The sequence below is a fragment of the Gadus macrocephalus genome, chromosome 16, assembly GCF_031168955.1.
Source record: "Gadus macrocephalus chromosome 16, ASM3116895v1".
Classification (NCBI taxonomy): Eukaryota; Metazoa; Chordata; class Actinopteri; order Gadiformes; family Gadidae; genus Gadus; species Gadus macrocephalus.
Window position 1 is genome coordinate 1,447,143 of NC_082397.1, and position 20,945 is coordinate 1,468,087.

The following is a 20,945-nucleotide window of genomic DNA, read 5'->3' on the forward strand; positions in this document are numbered from 1 at the left end:
GTGCGTGTGCTTGAGTTGGTTTTGTTAATTGATGGTTGATTAATCGATTGGTGTATGCTGTGTGCTCCTTAAAAGGAAAGGACCTGGACCTTGGACTGGTTTTGGCTGGAAAATGACATTGGCTTTAGACCTTCATCGTCTTGATCTGTCTTATCAATCTTTATATCTTTCATATTCAACAATAATCTTTGAATATTGAATATTTGTTTGAATGAGCAATGGAATCGGACTCATTAATAAATTAAGGTTCTTTATTTTGCATATCATCTGGAAATTCTGTTTTTCTACCATGGCCTATACCCAGTCAGCCCAAGATTTATCTACACCAGGAACAACAATGGACATCGTAGTCACTATAAGAACCATCGGTTTGAGGTTCAACCTTTGACTGATCAATAAAGCCCCGTTCACCTCTGATTGTTTGTATTTATGCCGCTGAAGGCTGTCTGACGTCCGTGTGTTGAGAGACGATGGAAGCCGAGCTAACACATGACAGATGTTTTGAAACAACCTTTCATTGTTGCTCCTGAACAACAATGAAAGGTCGACGAGACACACATACACACAGAGAACATGGCTGCGTTAAATATTTTTAAATCATTGAATGTCATTCAGTTATACTTTAAATAATACTCTGATGATCATACGGCCCTTGTGGCTGTGTTACAAGACACTTGAGAGATGATGAGAGATGATTGGAGTGCTTCCCGGTGCCTTCTTCATGCCCCAGAACTGAACAGAGAATGGATCGCATCCAAACAAAAGTGTACAGGAAATGCACGACCAAATATGGTCACCTTTTTTGGATATCATGAGCAAGCACAGTGTGATTTACACATGATGCTAATGCAAAGCTACCTGCTCGTAATAGTGACAATCTCGAGCTGGTAGCCATGCATTGCTATGCTAACCTGAAGCCCCAGCTCATACGGGAGGTGTAGTTCTGTATCTCTAGGTCTTTGTTCCTCTCTCATCTGGGGGATCTGCATTTATTTCAGGCTGCTGGCGGTTTTAACAGCTTATTAGGCCCCGACTGAAAGATAGACGCGTTTAAATAGATCCATGTTCCCCAAGTGGCCCCACAGTCAGGCTAAGTACAAACCCAGAAAGACAATAACGCACGTGTGTGTGTGCGTGTGTGTGTGTGTGTGTGTGTGTGTGTGTGTGTGTGTGTGTGTGTGTGTGTGTGTGTGTGTGTGTGTGTGACGTGTGTGTGTGTGTGTGTGTGTGTGTGTGTGTGTGTGTGTGTGTGTGTGTGTGTGTGTGTGTGTGTGTGTGTGTGTGTGTGTGTGTGTGTGCGTGTGTTCGGCGTGAAGCTGCTTCTTCACGCTAACAAGCCGGGCGTGTCGTCGGAGCGCGGTGGTGTGTGGGCCTCATGAGAGCCCCCCCCCCCCCCCACAGAGCCAATCAGACGCTCTCCGTCGGAGCGGGAGCGCAGTGTTCTGGAACCAGAGGATTCTGGGAACGCTGGGACATTGAGGCCAGGGAGGGTCTGAGGGAACACAGGCCGTGTGGCGCTGGGAACGCCTCGGTGGACCCAGCCGTGCGTTCGTCCACGCAGACGACAGAAACTCTTCTCTGTTTAGGGCGGAAGAACCCTTTTGATAAACGGTAGTATCTAGGCTCGAGACACACACACACACACACACACACACACACACACACACACACACACACACACACACACACACACACACACACACACACACACACACACACACACACGTCACACACACACACACACACACACACACACACACACACACGTCACACACACACACACACACACACACACACACACACACAGTCCTCGTTGTGATTCCCTCATCGTGTTCTCCTAGTCGCCCGTCGTCCAATCAGGAGCTGAACTGTCGTCCAATCAGGAGCTGAACCGTCGTCCAATCAGGAGCTGAACCGTCGTCCAATCAGTCGTCCAATCAGGAGCTGAACCGTCATCCAATCAGGAGCGGAACCAGCGGGCCAATCAGGAGCTGAACCGTCGTCCAATCAGGAGCTGAACCGTCGTCCAATCAGGAGCGGAACCAGCGGACCAATCAGGAGCTGACCTAGCCGTCCAATCAGGAGCTGACCTAGCCGTCCAATCAGGAGTGGAACCAGCGGGCCAGGTGAGTGACCCGGTTGGTCCGTCCCCTCAGGTGCCCGACGGCGCGGCAGGCGGCGCAGTAGTGCTCGCCCCAGAAGGCGGGCTGCTGGACGCGGTAGCTCCGCCTCCAGGCCAGGTGCCGCCGCAGCAGGGCGGGGCTGGAGTGCAGCAGCAGCAGGTAGCGCGCCAGCCCCCGCGCCGAGGGGAAGTCGTCGGCGTGGATGAAGGCCTCGGGGGGCAGGAAGCGCTCGTAGCTGACCCGGGACGGGCCCAGCACCACGGGCACCGCCCCCGCCAGCACCGCGTTCCACAGCTTCTCCGTGATGTAGTCCGTGTGCTGCGAGTTCTCCAGCGCCAGGTAGAACTGGTACCGCCGCGCCAGCCGCACCACGCCGCCGCCGCCGCCGCCCTCGGGGAGCGCCCGGCCCGCGCGCCCGAACACGTCCACGCGCACGTGGCGCACCAGCTGGTAGTAGAAGGCCACGCGCGCCTGCGCCTCCGACCAGTTGCTGATCACCCAGGCCACCAGCCGGGGGCGGCGGGACGAGGGGGCGAGGGGGGCCGGGCGCCCGGGGGGGCGGCCCTGGGTCCGACGGGGGACGGGCACCAGGAACCCGTAGGGTAGGAAGATGTCCGAGTCGCTGCGGTACGTCATGGTGAGGTTGAACACGCCCTCCAGCTCCCACAGTCCCGGCGTGTGCGTCGGAGACTCGAAGTTCATCCAGATCCACTTCTGGGCGTGCGGCCGGGGGTCCGTGGGGAGCTGGGTCGCGTGGGTGGCGATCTCCCGGTGATGGAAGATCACGGCGTCGGCCTCCGAGTACTCGTCCCGGTCCTCCGTCAGGTGACACCCGCTGATGTCGTAGAGAGCCTGGCAGTCCGGAAGCGGGCGGCTCCGTTCGAAAGGTTGTGCCCATATTAGGAGCGTCACGTCCGGGGGCGGGTTATGGTGTATATCGGGGGCGCGGCCGGGAGGATCCGATAGACCGAGTTTTAAACATACCAGAATAACGACGGACGCCACGCAAACGCCAACTAATTGACGTTGCCTTCCCAAAGCAAGTCTACAGCGTCTCTTCCGCTGGGACCAGTTTGTTGTTGATGGGCAGGCCAGTGATTTCCAATTATCAGCATATTCCATTGAGCCTGTTTAATAAAAAAAATAAAAATAAAAGGATCATTAATTACAATGTGCATCAACGTCATGCACGTCTGAAGTCTTTGGTTAGGCCTAGCCGTCAGAACAACTTGGTTCAGTTGCTCAAGGGTAGCATGGTAACATGGTGTCCGGTTGTAAAATCCCTGTCTGGACGCAGGAGAGAAAGTCCGTCCTGCCTCAGACAGACCTACCGGCTCCGCTCCTGAACGTCATCACCCATCCCGGTGCGGTACGACCGTCTCCATGAACACCTTAGTTCAAACTTCTGAGCACTGCGACCGTTCTCCAGCAATGCAAGAAACCTCCTTCATGTTCACGGTCTCTCGACGTGGCTGCCCGCGTCGCAGAATCCGGTCCCGGTGAATGGGTTCTCTGTGTCCCCCCCTCCCCTCCCCCCAACGGTCAGCCCACGGCCCCATGCAGCTCCACGTCTAAATCTGTCAATGAATCCTGTCTTATTAGACTGATTTCGCATTAAATCTCCTTTTAAATGTGTGCTTTCTTCGTGTGACGTAGGCGCGTCCAGCCTTGTCCCTCGACTCTGAATGATTGTGACACACGGGGAGATCTACATCCTGGACTTTGCACCGGCAGGCACTTGGCTTTCTCATGTGTGTGGCCTGGCGCTCCTTCCTGAACGCCTTAACCTGTTCGAGCGGTTTTTTCCGTGTTCATCGAGATACTAACTGCGTGCCGGCTCTGGGATTCTGCTGGACGCAGTATCGCCGGCCAACCATCAGGGGTCGCCCTACACCAGCACAACGACGCTCATTGAACCGAGACCAATCTTGAAACATTTCTAAATGTGTAAGACGACCAGTCAAGCTAATGCACGTCATGGGGGCTTTGCGTTGACCTAGAAAATCAGCAGAGAAGAAACAAATTCACAGAGTGTTGAATTGTCTACATTGCATGGTAGTGACATGTTATATTATACTATTATGTTTGTTTGTTATGACAACGAAAGCGTCAGTGTGTGATTGGGTCTATCATCCGTGGGGAAGACCACAGGAATGTGTCATAGAGGAAAGTTGCATTGCTCTCCTGTGTGAGTAGGGAGGAGGAGGAGGAGGAGATGAAGCAGAGAGCACATGTGTCTCCATGGGATCCCCTCTTTCCATGTCACATCCATTCTCCCTCCTCAATGAAGAAAAGTCCCCTTTGTGTTTCTGTGTGTGTGTGTGTGTGTGGTTGTGTGTGCATGTCTGAATCTGTGTGGGTGTGCATGTTCGTTTGTGTGCGTGTCTGGCTCTGTGTGTGTCTGTGTGCATGTGTGCGTGTCTGTGTGTGTGTGCGTGTCTAGATAGCGAGGCCATAAGGGGGTTTTGTGCGTTCTTCCTGCATTATTTACCCTCCCTCAGACCCAAACAGTTCTATTTTGGGCCTATCATTTACTACCCCGGCCCGTCTGCTCAGAGCAGCGCAGCGTAAGGAGCTCTGCCTTCTGTGTGGCGTGAACACACCGGCCCATGTGTGGTCTGTGTGTGTGTGATGTGAGCGGTCCGACTGTAGTCAACCCCTCTCTGTGCGGGGGGACGGCTCACAGAGGGCTCATTGATGCCCCTCTGCCCCCGCCAGGTACTGGTGGAACGTCTCTGGTAACCTGGCAACCACAGGTAGCCAATGGCTGGACAGCGTGCTAACAGCATGCTACCAACATGCTAACTCTAAACTCAGAACAATAACGCTCCAAATAATGATAGCGGCCATCATGAGGATTATTATGATAGCAACAAGAGGAAGGATCACATCATCCTCTATTGTTGTTATTCTTTTTAATGATGCTGTCGTTATTCATGATACTATAAGTGACACTTCTTCATAACATTAGCACGGTCAAGGTCAGTGAAACAAGTGAGACTCATTCCAGACTATTAGATCACCAGGATGGGTGAGGCTGGCAGTAGGAGCCTAACCACTACCTCCTTACCTCCTTACCTCCTTACCTCTCTACCTCCTTACCTCTCTACCTCCTTACCTCCTTACCTCTCTACCTCCTTACCTCCTTACCTCTCTACCTCCTTACCTCCTTACCTCTCTACCTCCTTACCTCCTTACCTCTCTACCTCCTTACCTCTTTACCTCCTTACCTCTCTACCTCCTTACCTCCTTACCTCTCTACCTCCTTACCTCCTTACCTCTCTACCTCCTTACCCCCTTACCTCTCTACCTCCTTACCTCTCTACCTCCTTACCTCTCCATCTCCTTACCTCCCTCTCTCCCTCCTTACCTCTCTCCCTCTCCCCCTCTCCACCTCCTTACCTCTCTCCCTCTCTCCCTCCTTACCTCTCTCCCTCCTTACCTCTCCCTCCTTACCTCTCTCCCTCTCTCCCTCTCCAACTCCTTACCTCTCTCCCTCCTTACTTCTCTCCCTCTCTCCCTCCTTACCTCTCTCCCTCTCTCCCTCTCCAACTCCTTACCTCTCTCCCTCCTTACTTCTCTCCCTCTCTCCCTCCTTACTTCTCTCCCTCTCTCCCTCCTTACCTCTCTCCCTCCTTACTTCTCTCCCTCTCTCCCTCCTTACCTCTCTCCCTCTCCTCTCCCCCCTTGCGGGGGGGAGGTCACAGCAGGGGGTGGAAACAGTGAAAACATGAACCGCCTTCCTCTTGTGCGCGACCTGAGACTCTCTCCCGCGCCGGCCGGACGTTCTTGTTAGCGCAGGAATCCGTCCTCATCAAACGCACTGATCCGTGAGGCAGCGTGTGAACCCAGCCGCGGCCGGATCAATACCGCAGCACCAGCGTTCCACCGCGGGGCGTCTGGAGCCCCCACCAGTCATCCCCACGCAGCCCACTAAAACAAGACGGCGGCGGTGAAATGAGTAACACCTATAAGGACGAGATGAATACCTTTAACAAGCTGTGAAACACCGCGCACCATAAACATCGCTCGCTGGGGCCAGATTTGTGTTTGGTGCTATTGCTTTTCTGTTAGTGTGCGCGTGCCTGCGTGTGTGTGTGTGTGTGCGTGTGCGCGTGCCTGCGTGCGTGTGTGTGTGTGTGTGTGTGTGTGTGTGTGTGTGTGTCTGTGCGTGTGTTGAGAAAGTGCTCACGTTAGGGTTGGACCCCCAGTTCTTCACTCATCTTTTCTATTGATTTTCTATTGAGTCCTTTTTCTTTACTTCCCCTCCCCGGCCCGGAGACGACTCAATCGTGCAGAAATAGACGAAAGGAAAAAAGGAGGAAAAGGTTTGTAGCAGGAGAGAGAAAGAGGAGGAGAGAGGAGAGAGAAAGAGGAGGTGAGGAGAGAGAAAGAGAAGGAGAGGAGAGAGAAAGAGGAGGTGAGGAGAGAGAGAGAGGAGGTGAGGAGAGAGAAAGAGAAGGAGAGGAGAGAGAAAGAGGAGGTGAGGAGAGAGAGAGAGGAGGTGAGGAGAGAGAGAGGAGGCGAGGAGAGGAGGTGAGGAGAGACAGGAGGGAGCGAGCCAGCGTGAGGGGAGAAATGTGTCAGGGAAGGGGAGGAGGAGTTAGGCCTGAGAGGGCGCCCCGATCACTGAGGCCCACATTGACCCCTGACCTTGATCTTGAACCCAGGGGTCGGCCCAGGGGTCAAAGGTTGTGTGAAAGTGCGGCGGCGGCGATTCACTGCCCCGCCGGGTGCTGGTGATCTTATGCAGCCTCCCGACCCCGTCTGATAGCATCAGTGTAGCCCCTGCCGCCGGCTGTAGGGGCCACGCGGTAATGTCTACCCCCCCCCGCACACACACAGATAGACACACACACACAGATAGACACACACACACACACACACACACACACACACACACACACACACACACACACACACACACACACACACACACACACACACACACACACACACACACACACACACACACACACACCTCTCGGAGGGGGAGGGAGGGGGAGTGAAGGGGGGACACTTGACGTCACCAGGCTTCAGGGCAGATGTGTTTTGCTGTACGATCAATAAAGTACAGATATTTTGATGGCTATGGAACACAGACTTTATTTACAGTTTTTTATATAGTGTGGTGAATGTGACAAACAAAACAAATTAAATGAAAATAAGGAATATCATATAAATTATTTTAAGCAAATAGCTAAATATGCGTACCAAGATTTCTGGATGTAAGTCTAGCGTGAAGTAATTATTAGGGTGTACAAAAGCAAGGCAAATAACAGAAATATACACTGTTCTTTACATAATTTTCAATGCTATAGGATGCAAAGAATGAATGCATCTGTTTTAATATTCAACTTCTATGTTTGCAGACAGACGTGCATGTTTATCCCAAAAGAAACGTGATAAAGAAGGCTCTCGTTGGCCGGAACCAAAATGTGAAAGACCCTTTCTTATGCCCCTCCTCCCAATAACGCTGGGTGAAGAGACCGCACACTAAGAGCCATGTCGGCGACATACTTTTAAGCTGCAGAACCTGCATGGAGCTATTATCTTAAACCAGAAATTCTGGTTGGTCTTAATGATAGGTAGCATCCCATACCACTCTGGCGGAAAGCCCGTATAGGACGGTGTAATTAACACTGTAGAGGGGTGAACAAAAATAAACACGCTACATCTTCTCTTCCTGGTTTGTTCCTGGAAAATACAAAGGGCAACAAATACATTCCATTCATTGGACTGTCTCATACTGGTTATGATAGCATTTGATAAGAATACACAGGAAACCATGTGGACCATGTTGATGTGATTTTATGCTTTATAATTTTATTTTTATGCTTTATAACCATTCCCATCTCTGCTTTTTTATCATGAACATTTAGGTCATTTATTTATTATTTATTTATTTAGGTCACAAATAAGTACAGCTTTTATCAATTGGACTAAGAAAAGCAACAGCTTAAACAAATGTATTTAAAAAAATCAAGGTAGTTAAAGCCACTAAATAACCCACGTTTGTTCACAAAATGAGCCTCAATTATCTACGGTAAATCCCCGTGATGTTTTTCGCAGATATTATTGAAGTGTAATGGTTTGGGAAATTATGTACAATTCAAATAATCGGTAAATATAAAGAACCCAAAAGTCTAATTTTGCCCAATGAATATAAATACTTTAGGAAAAGCTTTGACCGGGATCACAGATTAAAAAAACACAGACCATTTTATTCCAAACATCCACAATGAAATAAGAAAATACTCAAACAGCAAAATCGAGTTAAAGTCAGTAGTGTTGATTAGGTTTGCGATAATAGCTGAAGGCGTAATTGTGTAAGTGTAACTACTTTATCGTATCGTAATTAGATAATCTGATCTAATATGAAGGTAGCCTGCTTTTAGTCTTATTCAAAATACCGTCACATCCTTCATAAAAAATCCACCCCATCTTTTACCAATTATCCACTGGTCAGTCCTGAGGTTCAGTTTCACTCTCTCGCCGCTACGTTCAGCGTGGTGGTGGAACAGCCCTATGCTCTCCTTTCTTCTAAAATATGATTCATAAATTATAATGCCTAGACACTTCATATTAGCATTTTTATAACGCATCAAAAAGTAGATAAAACCGCATCGCAAATATTTAGATATACTTGACGATCGCCAGAAATACATTGATTACCGATTCTACCTGCAATGGTGAACGGTGACCTAATGCTATTAAAAAAACGTTACGCCGTGAAGTCAATAGTCCCATTCGATAACTCCGGTCCGTGGATCCGCCCGTCCGCCCCCAGCGCTGCCCGGTCGATCCGCTCCGGGTTTTCCCCACCGCCCAACGCTTTCCCCTGAACTCCAACCCTCGCGCTCTATCAGCATCTCACTCCTGTCTCAATATGTCTCAAGATGGCGGCCAACGCAGGATCGATGTTTCAATATTGGAAGCGTTTTGACTTACAACAACTACAGGTCAGTGGTTCTCCTTCACGTCGTTCGCCCCCGGTGCGGTCCGCTCGTCCGCTCCGCGCCGAAGTTCGTGCGGGTTGTTTTGGCGGCGGTTCTGTGGGTGTTTTGGTGGAGAATTGGAGCGCCGCTCTCGCATTGATGAAAGTGGCTCTCCGGCTGATCAGGAATTGATCCTCTTTGTTCAATCCGCATCGATCGGACCCCGCGACCGGCGCCCGGGCGACGCCGCGGGGACGCGCGCGGACGCGGTTCACGCTGTTTTTTTAAAACGTTTCTCAATATATTTAGGTAAATAACATCTTGTCCAACTTTAGGGGAAGCAGAGCCGTAGTTAGCGCGACGCTTTATCGGCGTACGGCGGGTGATCCGGGGGGGGAGAAGTGCGACGCGTCCCGGCGGCGCTGTGGCGGTGACACCGCGGGGACAGCGCGCACCACCGCGGCGCGGGTTATATACTGTCACACGGGCAAGTTTAGCGACCGCCAAACGAAAATATTGACCCGCTAGTTCGCCTTTTTTGGCATTGGAATAGTTTGTATTCGGCCGCGCAGTGGGGTTTAATGGCTCATCAACACCGCCGTGTCTCGGTGGTCCCTCTCCGGCAGCGGTGCCCTGACCGACCGCACGCCACGGAGGGGCTCCGACGGGGCCGCGTTTGTCCGGGGGAGCGGACGGGACGGTGGTCCTCGCTGACACACAAAGCTTTTTTTTTTAAGACGCACGACCTTCGTGATGGAAGAGGTCCGAGGATCCTCGCACGTCACTCATCCCGCCGTACACGTTGCATGTCCGTAGGACCGCGGTGGTTCAGTTGAGGGGAAACAAGGAACAGCCTATTCATAACGTGAATATCGCCTGTGTGTGTTGTATTCTGTTTGACCTATTAGGGAGAAAAAAAAATCGACAATGGGGTTATTGTGTTGTTCATGATTTATACCGGGCATACTGAATTTTAATCGCGATGTTGAATATATAAAGAGGTAGCCTAGTTACAGCTTGTAATTGGGATAGCATAGCATTGTGTGTTAGTGTTGTGCGTCCTACTCGTACATTATTTTGTAAATAACACAGTCATAGCGTTTCGACTTTAATTTAGGTCACATGCCCTTAGGAGTGGTAGGACAAAAGACATGGAACAGGTCTTGCGGGCAGTATAGCGCTTCACCTAGGCTTTGGTTCGCTAGTCATTGGTGTCTTTTTGGTTCTAGTGCTCCTGCCTCCTATTCATACATTATGTAAAAATATGGTGCTCTGTATTTCCCCTCTGTTACTCAGCCTTACAACCCCCCCCCCACACACACACACACACACACACACACACACACACACACACACACACACACACACACACACACACACACACTCTGCCCCTTCACCCTGCCCTCAACCAGTTCCCCCGGTCTGAGCTGGTGTGTGTGTGTGTGTAATTTTGTCTGAAATCCGTCTTTTTAATAGATTGACTGCCAGAACAGGGAAGGCACTGCCAGCAGCCAGGACATGAAAAATGCATCACATAAGTTTGTGATAAGGCCCTGGGTAATTATGGCAAAGGCCCCTATCACAAGCGATTAGTCAGGACAGTGAATCTGAGCGGGTGCAAAGAGGCTGATGGTTGGCAGGCCTGTCTGCAGGATAGGAATCAGTCGCAGCACTCTCTCTCTCTCTCCCTCTCTCCCTTCCTGTGTGTGTGTACATGTGCACACAAGGCAGCGTGTGCAGCGCGGCACAGAACATTCACTGTCTATTATTGATGACATCTTATTTGCTCGCCCTCCCGCCAAGAGACTCCTTGAGGGTAGCCTTCGGAGAAGAATCTTCCTTTCTTTCTCTTCCACTTTTCCGGGGGAGAATTTGCGCCTTTCGTGATATGATCACAGCCTTGGAACAGGGACATGGACATTTTCAATCAAGTTTTGCGTGTTGTCGTTATCGGGTTATGCGCCTTCTGCGTGTGTTCTCTGTTTAAAGTCAAACAAAATATGTCATGGAACAATTTTTAATTTTCACGATCATAAGAATGTTAGCATGACCTCTAGGTCTAATGTCAATATCTGTAGGCCAAACGTGGCCTCTATTTATTGGCTTGTCTTCAGAAAGAGTGCTCGTTATTATTAAAATCTTATTTGACTAGCATTTCCAACTCCACCCTCAGAAACCAGCGAGATGGTTGCCTCTTTTGAAACGGCACATTGAGCTGGTAACTCGTCCTGTGTTTGTTTTGCACCATTCAAAACCCAAATGGGAGCAAGAGGGATGCTTTTAGCAAGGTCTCACTCGATGGAAAATGGATCAGGGATCCAGAGATGACGGCAGGGTGACAGTGAATTACAGATGGAGGAGGTTTTAAGGCCTGTAATCCCTGGCCGTCCATTACAGAGTTGACTTTCTTTAGAACGGATCATCACTCTGAACCCTGCTGTTTTCCCCCCGTTGTCTTTGACCTAGTGCCGCGTGGTATTCTGTGAAGTCGATGATTGTGGTTTATTAAGGCCGTGCTTCACTGGACCTTTGATGTTCTTGGCAAGGGGCCGTCCCTGTTATGGCCTGCTCCCAAACGAGGTCCGATGATCTGCATCTCACCTATAAGTGTTTCCTGGAGCCAGCGCGCCCGTTTAGAAAAGCAAAGGGTCCGGACTCTCCAAACTAATCTAGAAGTAGTTTTGTTGCTCCACGCCGTAATGGGTAATTTTAGGAAGGGTTCTGTAAGCGGATCCCAGACCTTGGGTTAGCGGCGATCGGAGTGCTTTAAATCTCTCAGCGGCTGGCCTGTTGTTGTCTGCAGGAGTTTTAGAGGTAATTTATGAGTCGGTTGTCTGGACTCACTGGTGCGATATTTTTACCCCCACTGTTGCTGCACAGACTAGGAGTGTATAGAGGGAAGGGGGCATCACGTCATGGTTTTACTGTAGCCAGCCGCTTCTCTGCCCAGTGACAAAATCTGGCACAAGGACTGAGGTTTCACTGTGTGTCGGTGGGAGGTGAGCTCTGCGTTGGCGTGAGTCAGCGGGGACCGGAGCACGTCTGGTCTACAGTCCGTCTCGGGCGCCTCTTGGCGGAGCGTGACCTATGTGGCGCGGCGGCGGCGCTAGCAGAGGCTTTTAGAGAGTCGTCTGGACGTCTTTTGGGTGCAAAGTCCGCACTGGTTAATGTGGAAACGTACGGCACACATGGTCTCAGAACCGAAGCAGCGGTTTGTAGAGGAGGAGCCCAGTGGGTTTGTGTGGGGCTGAGTGCCCACCAGTGGGTCTCCTGACGTCACTGCTTCAGGTGGAGTTCTTCTCTCTGCCGGCCTGTGAAGGCCGGGTCCAACACAACAAACGCGTTATTGACGTCCATGAGTCGTCAGATTTTTAAGTTGTTTTTGTTATTTTTATTGCGGGACTGCGATAATAGTTTTAAGACCATGGTTTAGAATTTAAATCATTTTAGTGATAGATTGTCGATGCATAAACAGAGCATTATTTCATTGCAACTGTAATTGTACTTTACTATGCTATAAATATTAAGCAAAATAACAGTTTTTAATCAATATAATGATGCCCTAATTAACAAATAAGGGACAATTACGTACTTGCATCATGTTATTATTCTAGACTCCAAGCTGTGCACGATGGGTAACTCATAAGTCAATATATTCTTTCCTGTAACTGTTCGATAGTTCCTCTTGAATGAATAAAATCCATGACAGTGCAAACGAGAGAGGAAGTCTTTATTTAATCATTATCTCAAGGAACATGCTGTATTTACTCTCCTCAAACTGTCTATGAATCAGTAATAAAATGGCAGGATTCATTTGTTTTTAGCATGTGCTATGCTGACACTTTAGCAATCTCAATGTTAGCATATCAACTGGTCACTCGTCCTCCAGTCCAACCCTGGATGGGCGTATCTGTTAGCTGGGTCTGGCCGTTGTGGGCTCAACACTGTTCAGTTGGGCTGAGTGGACCACAACGCCTAATTTTAGTTCTGTTTATCTTAATGTGGCGTGAGGTAGCCTGGGTTCACCCTATCCCATGTCAGCCTGCGACTCTAGTATCACTGCCTGGTGAGATCATTGACCACAAGTATTGAATTCTAATCGGCCTATCGGTGCACCTTTTTAATGGCCAGGGTATTGAATTATGGTATTGGCATGGGCTGATGTCCCCGGGATTGAATTATGATATTGGTGTACTGCAGGCTAATGGGCAGGGTATTGAATTATGATATGGCTCCCCTATCTGCTAATAGCTCACACTGTGTAATTTCAATGTCAATCATGGCTTGAGTTGCTGGATCCATAGCTGGCCTTTGGGCCCAGCCATCAATCACCTCAAACGGGAACCGTGTCTCTGTTGTTGTAAGGCTTCTCTTCCCAACCTTCTCAGAGTGTACTCCTCTCTCTCGATCGCTATTTCGCTCTGGTAATCCGTTCCCCGCGGGTCGTCACTTCTCTTACTGCCCTGCTCTGCGAATAGACCAGGGTGGAAAAATGTAATAAAGCATTATAATTCTGCTTTGTAAATACTCAGCTGGTGAAACCAGGTCATGCTGAAGTTGTTCGATGACTCATGAGTGATTTTAGACGGTCCATGTATTTCTCCCCCCCTCCAAATAAACCCAGCGTGGCCGGTAATGGGAGTATATGCACCAGTAGACAGATGAAACAAAAGGTACATTCACTCTCTCGTCCTTGTTCTCCGTTCAGTCGAACGGGAGCGCCCGTCTCACGTTTCATTTACACACAACATCGTACATTGTTTATGGCTCCGGCATCAACTGAAGTCATGTTTGATTTGAGCCTAATCTTAGCCAGCTCATTCCCCCAGTCGTGCGCTTCATATTTATGTTGAGCTAATTCCCATTTTTGATGTTTTAAAAGCAGCCACAGCGGCGGTGGTCTTACTGCCAGCTGACGGTTAATGGATGGGTCTGCCTCTCTTGTCAGGGACTCTAAAAATAAACCCCACTATGGGCTGGCCTCAGCAGAAAACTACCACCGATTATGATGATTCAACTACGCGGTGCGCCCAGGTGTGTGTGTGTGTGTGTGTGTGTGTGTGTGTGTGTGTGTGTGTGTGTGTGTGTGTGTGTGTGTGTGTGTGTGTGTGTGTGTGTGTGTGTGTGTGTGTGTGTGTGTGTGTGTGTGTGTGTGTGGTTGTACGTGTGTGTGTGTGGTTGTACGTGTGTGTGTGTGGTTGTACGTGTGTTTGATGGAAGTGTTTTGTAGTCAGTGGAAATGCACCTTTTGCGTTTGAGAATTTATTCGTCGGTTCAGCTTAATCATGTGCAGCTGACGAGTCTGCTTCCTCTCAACGGAGTCTTCTGTTTCAGTTGCTGAAAAGACAAAAACCCAAAAGGAAAACATCCTTTGTGTTTTAATCTTTTCTTATTTGCATTGGTCATATCCTTGGCAAAAATGCAAAACCGGTCGTATATTTCGGTTGGAATTAAACCGTTGAAAACCACTATCAAGAATCCGCTCCCACCGCCCCGATAAGCCCGGTCAACCTCCCCGGAGCTATCCCACAGCTAGCTTCAGCCCGCCTCACACTACCCTGGAACAACACACGATGCAGAATATGTTAATGACACGAGGTGTCCTCTGTCGCCACCCTATCCGCTCAACCGACCTCTGACCCCAGCAGCTGTCAGACTGGAGCCCGGGTTCAGGGGTGCGGTGACCCCGGAGACCTCCATAAGACCAGGTCTGTCTGGCTGGGCTAACCTTTGAGGCTAACAGATGATGGCCTCACCATCTGGCCTGCTCTTAATGGGGCTAGCAGCCTTGAACTTGAACTTGCCGTTCGGCCCGTGGACAGAGAGAGCAGGGACAGACGGCCGCCGTCTGAGGGAACACACAAACAACCAGGAAAAGGGTTCGCTTTGTGGTCCCTCAAAGGAAATGACTTGAACTCTTTTAACAAATGCGTCTCCTCACCAGTTTCTGCTTTTTTTTTTTTTTAAATAGCTTTCAAACTCTGCGGAAAGGGCAAAGGTAAATAGTCTCCACACAGAGTGAAACGTAGCCAAGTAAATTTTTATTTCTATAGCGCATTTACAGACGGCAGGGCCGCACAAAAGTGCTTCACAAGAAGTATATTCTTCTTAGTTTATTCTCCTTAGTATATTCTTTGTATCCTAGAAGCTTTCACCGTGGGTCCTCTGGCCTTGGCTGTGGTCTTTTCATTGCTAATATTAAAAAAATGTGGAGTTGCCTCATGAGTGTGATGCGAGGGATATGGGGGAGAGACTTATGGGGGAGAGACTATCTGTTTAGTAGGCCTGGTCCCATCCGTTGACTGGTGCGTGACCCTGGGTTCAGCCGTATGGTTATTAATAGGCCCAGAGGCCTCCACTTCCACGAGGCCCTCTGATCAGCTCCAGATGTGCCATGGGAGACTACACTTTAAGTTGGCCCATCCATGTCTCACAGGCACCACAGAGCGTTGATACGGGCCCGTGAAGAGACTGATTAAAAAAGGGAGGGAGCCGGCAGAAAATACCCTCACAGCAGGAGTTTGTTTTGTGAGTCTTTTGTTGTGTGTGTGTGTGTGCGCGCGCGGGCGCGTTTCTCTTTCCCTATTCATTACACCCGCAGACCTTAAGACTCATGGCATCGCCATGACGACCACAATAACTGCCCATAAAAGCAGCGTGTAAACTGTGCAGTAAGACAAACAGAGGAGCACAGCCAGCTCCTTATCCGCCCGGCCGGGCTGAACACCCCCCCCCCCCCCCCCCCCCCCCCCCCCCCCCTCCGCCATAAAACTACCAGAGAGCCAGACTGCAGGAATGCCTGGGAGGCTGCGATGGCTGTCACGACACATGAAAGGATTAGCCTGTGTGCGTTTTATCTCTTCTTTATCTGATGGTAATGGATAAGCTGAGTGTAGCCTATCATCTGACGCCCCAGCCCGGGGTTTGATGTTTTAGGAGGGAGCGCTGCCTCGTCGAGTTGACCGCTTTGGTCTATTGATTGCTGTTTGATGGTTTTGATATGTAGGCTGTTTGGAGCAGGTCAAGTCTTTTATGCAGCGAGCGCCGCAAATAGCTTTTAGCTGTCCTTCACCCGCTCCTCTCCTGCTCCATTACTGTACTGGTCCGTTTAATGTTTGGATCAATCGATGGCGAGGGAGACCGGGCGCTTTACACATGCCCCGGCGTCCTCTCCCACTGTGCTCCATTCGTCTTCCTCGTTTGTTTCAAGCTCCACATCACATTCACACCACACAGAATAAATGATATAATTACCAGCCATTACTTAGCCTAACACAAGCTAATTATTCTGTCATTACTGTTAGGATTAGCTATGCTCATTCTCCCTCTTTACTCTCTCTGCGCGTTTGTAAGGAGAGGAAAAAATAGAAGAAATAGAGACTGATGCGCGACGTGGAGATGTCGGTGTGGCCGACAGTGTGTGGTTCTCCCGCGGAGGAGCTCTGGAGATGTTGATTGTGCGGTTCCGGGTCGTCCGGTCCCTCCTGGAGGCGGGCAGCGCCACGACATCCATACAACGGCGGCGCTCATAATGGAAACACGGCCGTCCGCTAAGTGAACCGCCGCGGTCACTACTCTTTCTATGTGGAATATATTTTTAGCATTCTGTGGATTATTATTCTGTATTTTTCTAGAGCGCCACACGGTTGATTGTATTGTGTCGTCACCCACCACGCCTCGGGCGGGGGGGCACTTAGTGCACGGGCTGATGATAACAAGCGCGCTAACAATGAGGGGACAGCGGTGGGTCGCGCACGCCGCCACCAGCGCTACGCTAACCGCTCTCTCAGAGCCCTGTTAACGCGGGCGCCCCGGTCCAGAACCCTGGCTGCATATCTGGAGGTGGCAGTGGGGCAGCCACAGCCCTCCACAATCAAACGCTGCGCTAACCTAACGAGAGCGACTCAAACGGCGGCAGCAGCAGTACTAACAGGGCTTTGAACAGGGCCCCATTGTCTGGGCTACAAAGCGTATCTAGGCCGCGCAGGCTAGCCGCTATAGGTTAGACAATAAGTCGTCATTTGTTCATCCTGCTCGTGCCGGAATCTTGGCAACCCGTGTCTCTTCCTGTGAATATTTGATCCGGGGCTGTTGGCTTCGTTATCTCCAGCGGATGCGGTGACGTGCGGTTTATGATGTGATGTACGATGCGGCCCCTGGAGTCCATGGGAGCCGGGCCTAGAGGGCTCTCCACCCTTCCTCCAGACTTGATAAATCCCCATCGCCCCTCTCCATGATCGCAGTTTCCATTTTTTAACCCCATATCTGTGCTCTCATCCCCTCCGCAATCTCCTCTCGGCGGCACGGAATGGCTTCTCGATGGAGTGGAGGCATTAATTCTGGGTGGAGAGGTGTGATATTCTCCCCCTCTCCTCCCCCCCGCCCTCCCCCTCCCCCGTACTCCCTCTCTCCCTGCTCTCTGTTTGTAATGCGTGGCCTTTATCGTGGCTGAACCAGCTCACTACCCCCTGATCCTATCTCAGATCTCAATATCCCAGCCGTTCCACCCTGTAAACGCAGGGATGAAGAATCTTGCCCTTTCACCAATGCATTACACACACACACGCGCACACGCACACACGCACACACACACACACACACACACACACACACACACACACACACACACACACACACACACACACACACACACACACACACACCCCCCCCCCCCCAGCGTAGCGGTATGTAGTCTCTTCCTCCCTCCGGTGCCCCCCCCCCCCCCACACACACACACACCGCCCTCTACGACACCGGGCCTCCAGCAACATCTCCCCACACCCAGCGAGACGCTGCAGCCAGACCTGCACTTCCTGCGGCCCGGTGTCTTTGCGCTCTCATTACGTTTGTGTTGGAGCCGTCGGAGAGCCGGAGACGATAGGTCAGGAGGAATAATGAAGCGGCGTGGCTGGGCGTGGGGGCCACGGGGGCCACGGGGGCCGGCCAGATAAAACAACAACCAATCTCTCAGCAGAGCAACGGGATCGATGGGAGCGGGAGCGCCGAGTAAAAACGGGTGTTTTTGATCCGGGCTTGAGTCAGTGATGTGAGTCAGTGAGGTGAGTCCTGACAGCTCCAGTGCTGTTAGGAGATATGGATCTGTGGGCTGGCTGCTTTCTCTTTTTTTTGTCTTCAAGGAACAAAAAGCTCAGGGACCACAACTGTCTTGTTAAACTACAAAGGATGTTGGGCAGAGACACACACACACACACACACACACACACACACACACACACACACACACACACACACACACACACACACGATGGAGGGCACACAGGACATGCATGCACGCGCACAAAACGCATGCACACGGACACAAACAAGAAACGTACGCAACTGGATTCACACACCAGGAGGAAAACACGTGCACACCAACCCATGAAACCCACACGACGGAGAACAGACGCGGGCTGCGCCGTGTGCTCGCGGTGGCGGGGGAGGGAGAAGGTTACGGCGGCGCAGCGTGGGAGAGTGGAGACGGGAGTTCGGTGGCATCTGATTTCCTCTCAGCGACGAGGTGCGGTTTTGTTGACTCGCGTTGCCGTGGCTCCCGCTCGTCGAGTGGCAGGCGGGGTTCCCGTCTGTTATCCGGGCCGCTGTGTTTGAGGGGGCGTGCCTGTGATCTGTGAGCATGTAGCGTGTCATTGTAGCGAGCGTGGCTGTCGCTCCTGAGTGAGCCCCCCCCCCAAGCCCCCCGACACACATGCTCCCACGCACCTGCAGGATCCCGCTGCCCCCCCCCCCCCCCCCCCCCCCAGCCTGGGCAGCCTGTGGAGCTCTCCACAGGCCTGTCCTCGTACCTCAGTACCTCAGTACCAAGCTACTCAGGTAGCTGGCTGCCTGTCCTCGTACAGTCTGTTCAGGCATGGGGGGGGGGGGGTGGGTGGTGCAGGAATAGGGCTGTGGTATGCTGAAGGTAGGCCTTGTAGGATGCAGATAAGCCCCCCAGACATGTTCACTGTTTATTGTCATAACCACGCAACGTCTCCAGACTTGCCAAGAGATAATGGTAGCGAGATTGGGTTGTGTACTGTCGGGCGGGAGGGGGGGGGAGAACGTCACCTCTCAGACATCCTCCTCTGTGGTCGGCAATCTGAGACGAAGCCCATTATGTATCTCAACACGTGGGTGTGCTTTGCACCCCCAGCCCTCCGCCCGCGTCGCGTTTTAAGTAGCGCTGTAACCGTCGCGGCTTTAAACACTTTCTCGTCTGTCTCGCGGCGTGCCACGTCGGAGCGCTGCCACGTCGGAGCACTGCCACAGCCGCGTTCCGCCGTCGAGCCGCTTGCGTCGCGTGTCGGAACAGTTGCCAGGCTCCGTGTTCCGACGGCGCTCCCATTAGTCGTCCTCCCAGCATGGGGGGGGGGGCTCGGGAGAGGAGGTGGAATCGGCAGAGCTCCCTCCGGCGCCAACTCCGAAGCGACCCCATGTTGTGTGTGATCCCGTGTCCTCTGCCGACCGCTGGTCACCTTGGCCGTGTGGAGGACTTATCAGATCAGCCGTTCGCTGTGTGTGCACACAACACAACTTTTGTTGTCATTCCTCCAGCCTTATCAGTCTGAGCATCGCCCAGGCAACGGGAATTCCACGGAGTCGTGATGGCTCAATAACGGCCCGGCTGTCGCTCGTTATCGCAGCTGATCCGTGGTCGATACGATCATCGGAATAATCAGGCGCCGCCTGATTATTCCGATGCGTCCCTCTTTAATGAATCAATCTCCCTGTATCTTCACCTGTGGCTCATTAGAGTAATTACAATGAATTAGTCAGTGAGCTTCACTCGCACAGGAGGGGAAGGGGCTTCATTACGATAGACGCACACCCCCATTGTGACCTCGATTCGGTGTGCATTTGGTTCAGCGGGGGGGGACACGTTGTTCTGTCTTATGTATTCACTACAAGGCGTCGACATGCATGAGTCATATCTTCCTACCTTGGATGAACCTACTTTCCCCGGCGATTCCTGCGTGCGGCCGTCTGACGTTCTGTGTAGAGCCTCCCCGAGGAGCAGGGAGAGTTAACAAGTTAAGTGCAGCGTTTGACCCCAGAAAACCCAGGCCTTGTCTTCACTTCATCATTCAATACTGCTGACCCCTGTGATTATCTGGCCTGTCAACGCTTTGGAAGATCATAAGGGCCTCTGCTGCAAAGCTTGGAAACGCTGGGGGAATCTGAATAGGGAAGCAAAAGTAAAAGCCAGTGGGGAAATGGTTAAAGTTTCATTGAGACGTCTGCGAGTTCATCTCTTTGCCGTGCTGCATATCTTCTGTAATTACTCTAACCGTAGGTTTATCACATCCTCTGTCCTTGCAAGAGTTACAGACACAATCCGCCATTGGTGGACGAGTGCCAAGCGTAACTCAAGGTTGTCAGAACCCGTGTCTGTAGATGTGTTGCTATCAGGGCCTAAGGCTTCTTGTTCAGTCTTGGATGTACATCCCGGAGGCAGGGTAGATTCTGATCGTAGGAGAGGTGTATCTTGCCAAGCGCCTCCGCCTGAGCACTGTGTGTGTACGATGCTGTGGCAGAACCTGTCTAGCTAGGCAGGTTTCCGTCAGTGAGTGCATGTGCGTGCAGCAGCCCTGAATGAGCGCTCGCCTGTGTGGGCCGGTGTGCAGCCGTCTCCTTGGCCACGAGTCACTGTAGGGAGTCTCTGGGGACGCATGGCAATCTGCTCCAGCAGTGTTTACAGCTGACCAGGCCACCAGATGAACCAGGGCAGGGACGGCTGCTGGGGCCCGGGCCAGCCCATCAGGGCTGTGGGGACAGGCTGTCACAGACCTTACAGACCCACTGCCCGGTGGTGGGGCGAGGGCCGTGCCTTCCACTGGGAGGCACGCCGTTCGGCCGCCATGCTGGGCAAGCTATCAATTGAATCGAT

General features: G+C 51.5%; 1 protein-coding gene across 2 annotated transcripts; it reads right to left on the reverse strand.

Moving 5' to 3' along the window:
- Positions 1-237: 237 nt before the first annotated feature.
- Positions 238-3,968, reverse strand: LOC132474617 (alpha-(1,3)-fucosyltransferase 4-like). 2 transcript variants are annotated; one of them, XM_060075410.1, is made up of 3 exons: positions 3,455-3,968; positions 2,044-3,250; positions 238-1,868 (listed from the first exon to the last, which is right to left on the reverse strand). In XM_060075410.1, the coding sequence occupies exons 1-2, from the start codon at positions 3,474-3,476 to the stop codon at positions 2,103-2,105; spliced, it is 1,170 nt and encodes a 389-aa protein (XP_059931393.1). In that variant the 5' UTR covers positions 3,477-3,968; the 3' UTR covers positions 238-1,868; positions 2,044-2,102. The 2 variants fall into 2 exon arrangements, with proteins under 2 accessions (XP_059931393.1, XP_059931391.1); XM_060075408.1 differs by having other exon boundaries at positions 238-1,845; positions 1,997-3,250.
- Between the last annotated feature and the right edge of the window lie 16,977 nt (positions 3,969-20,945).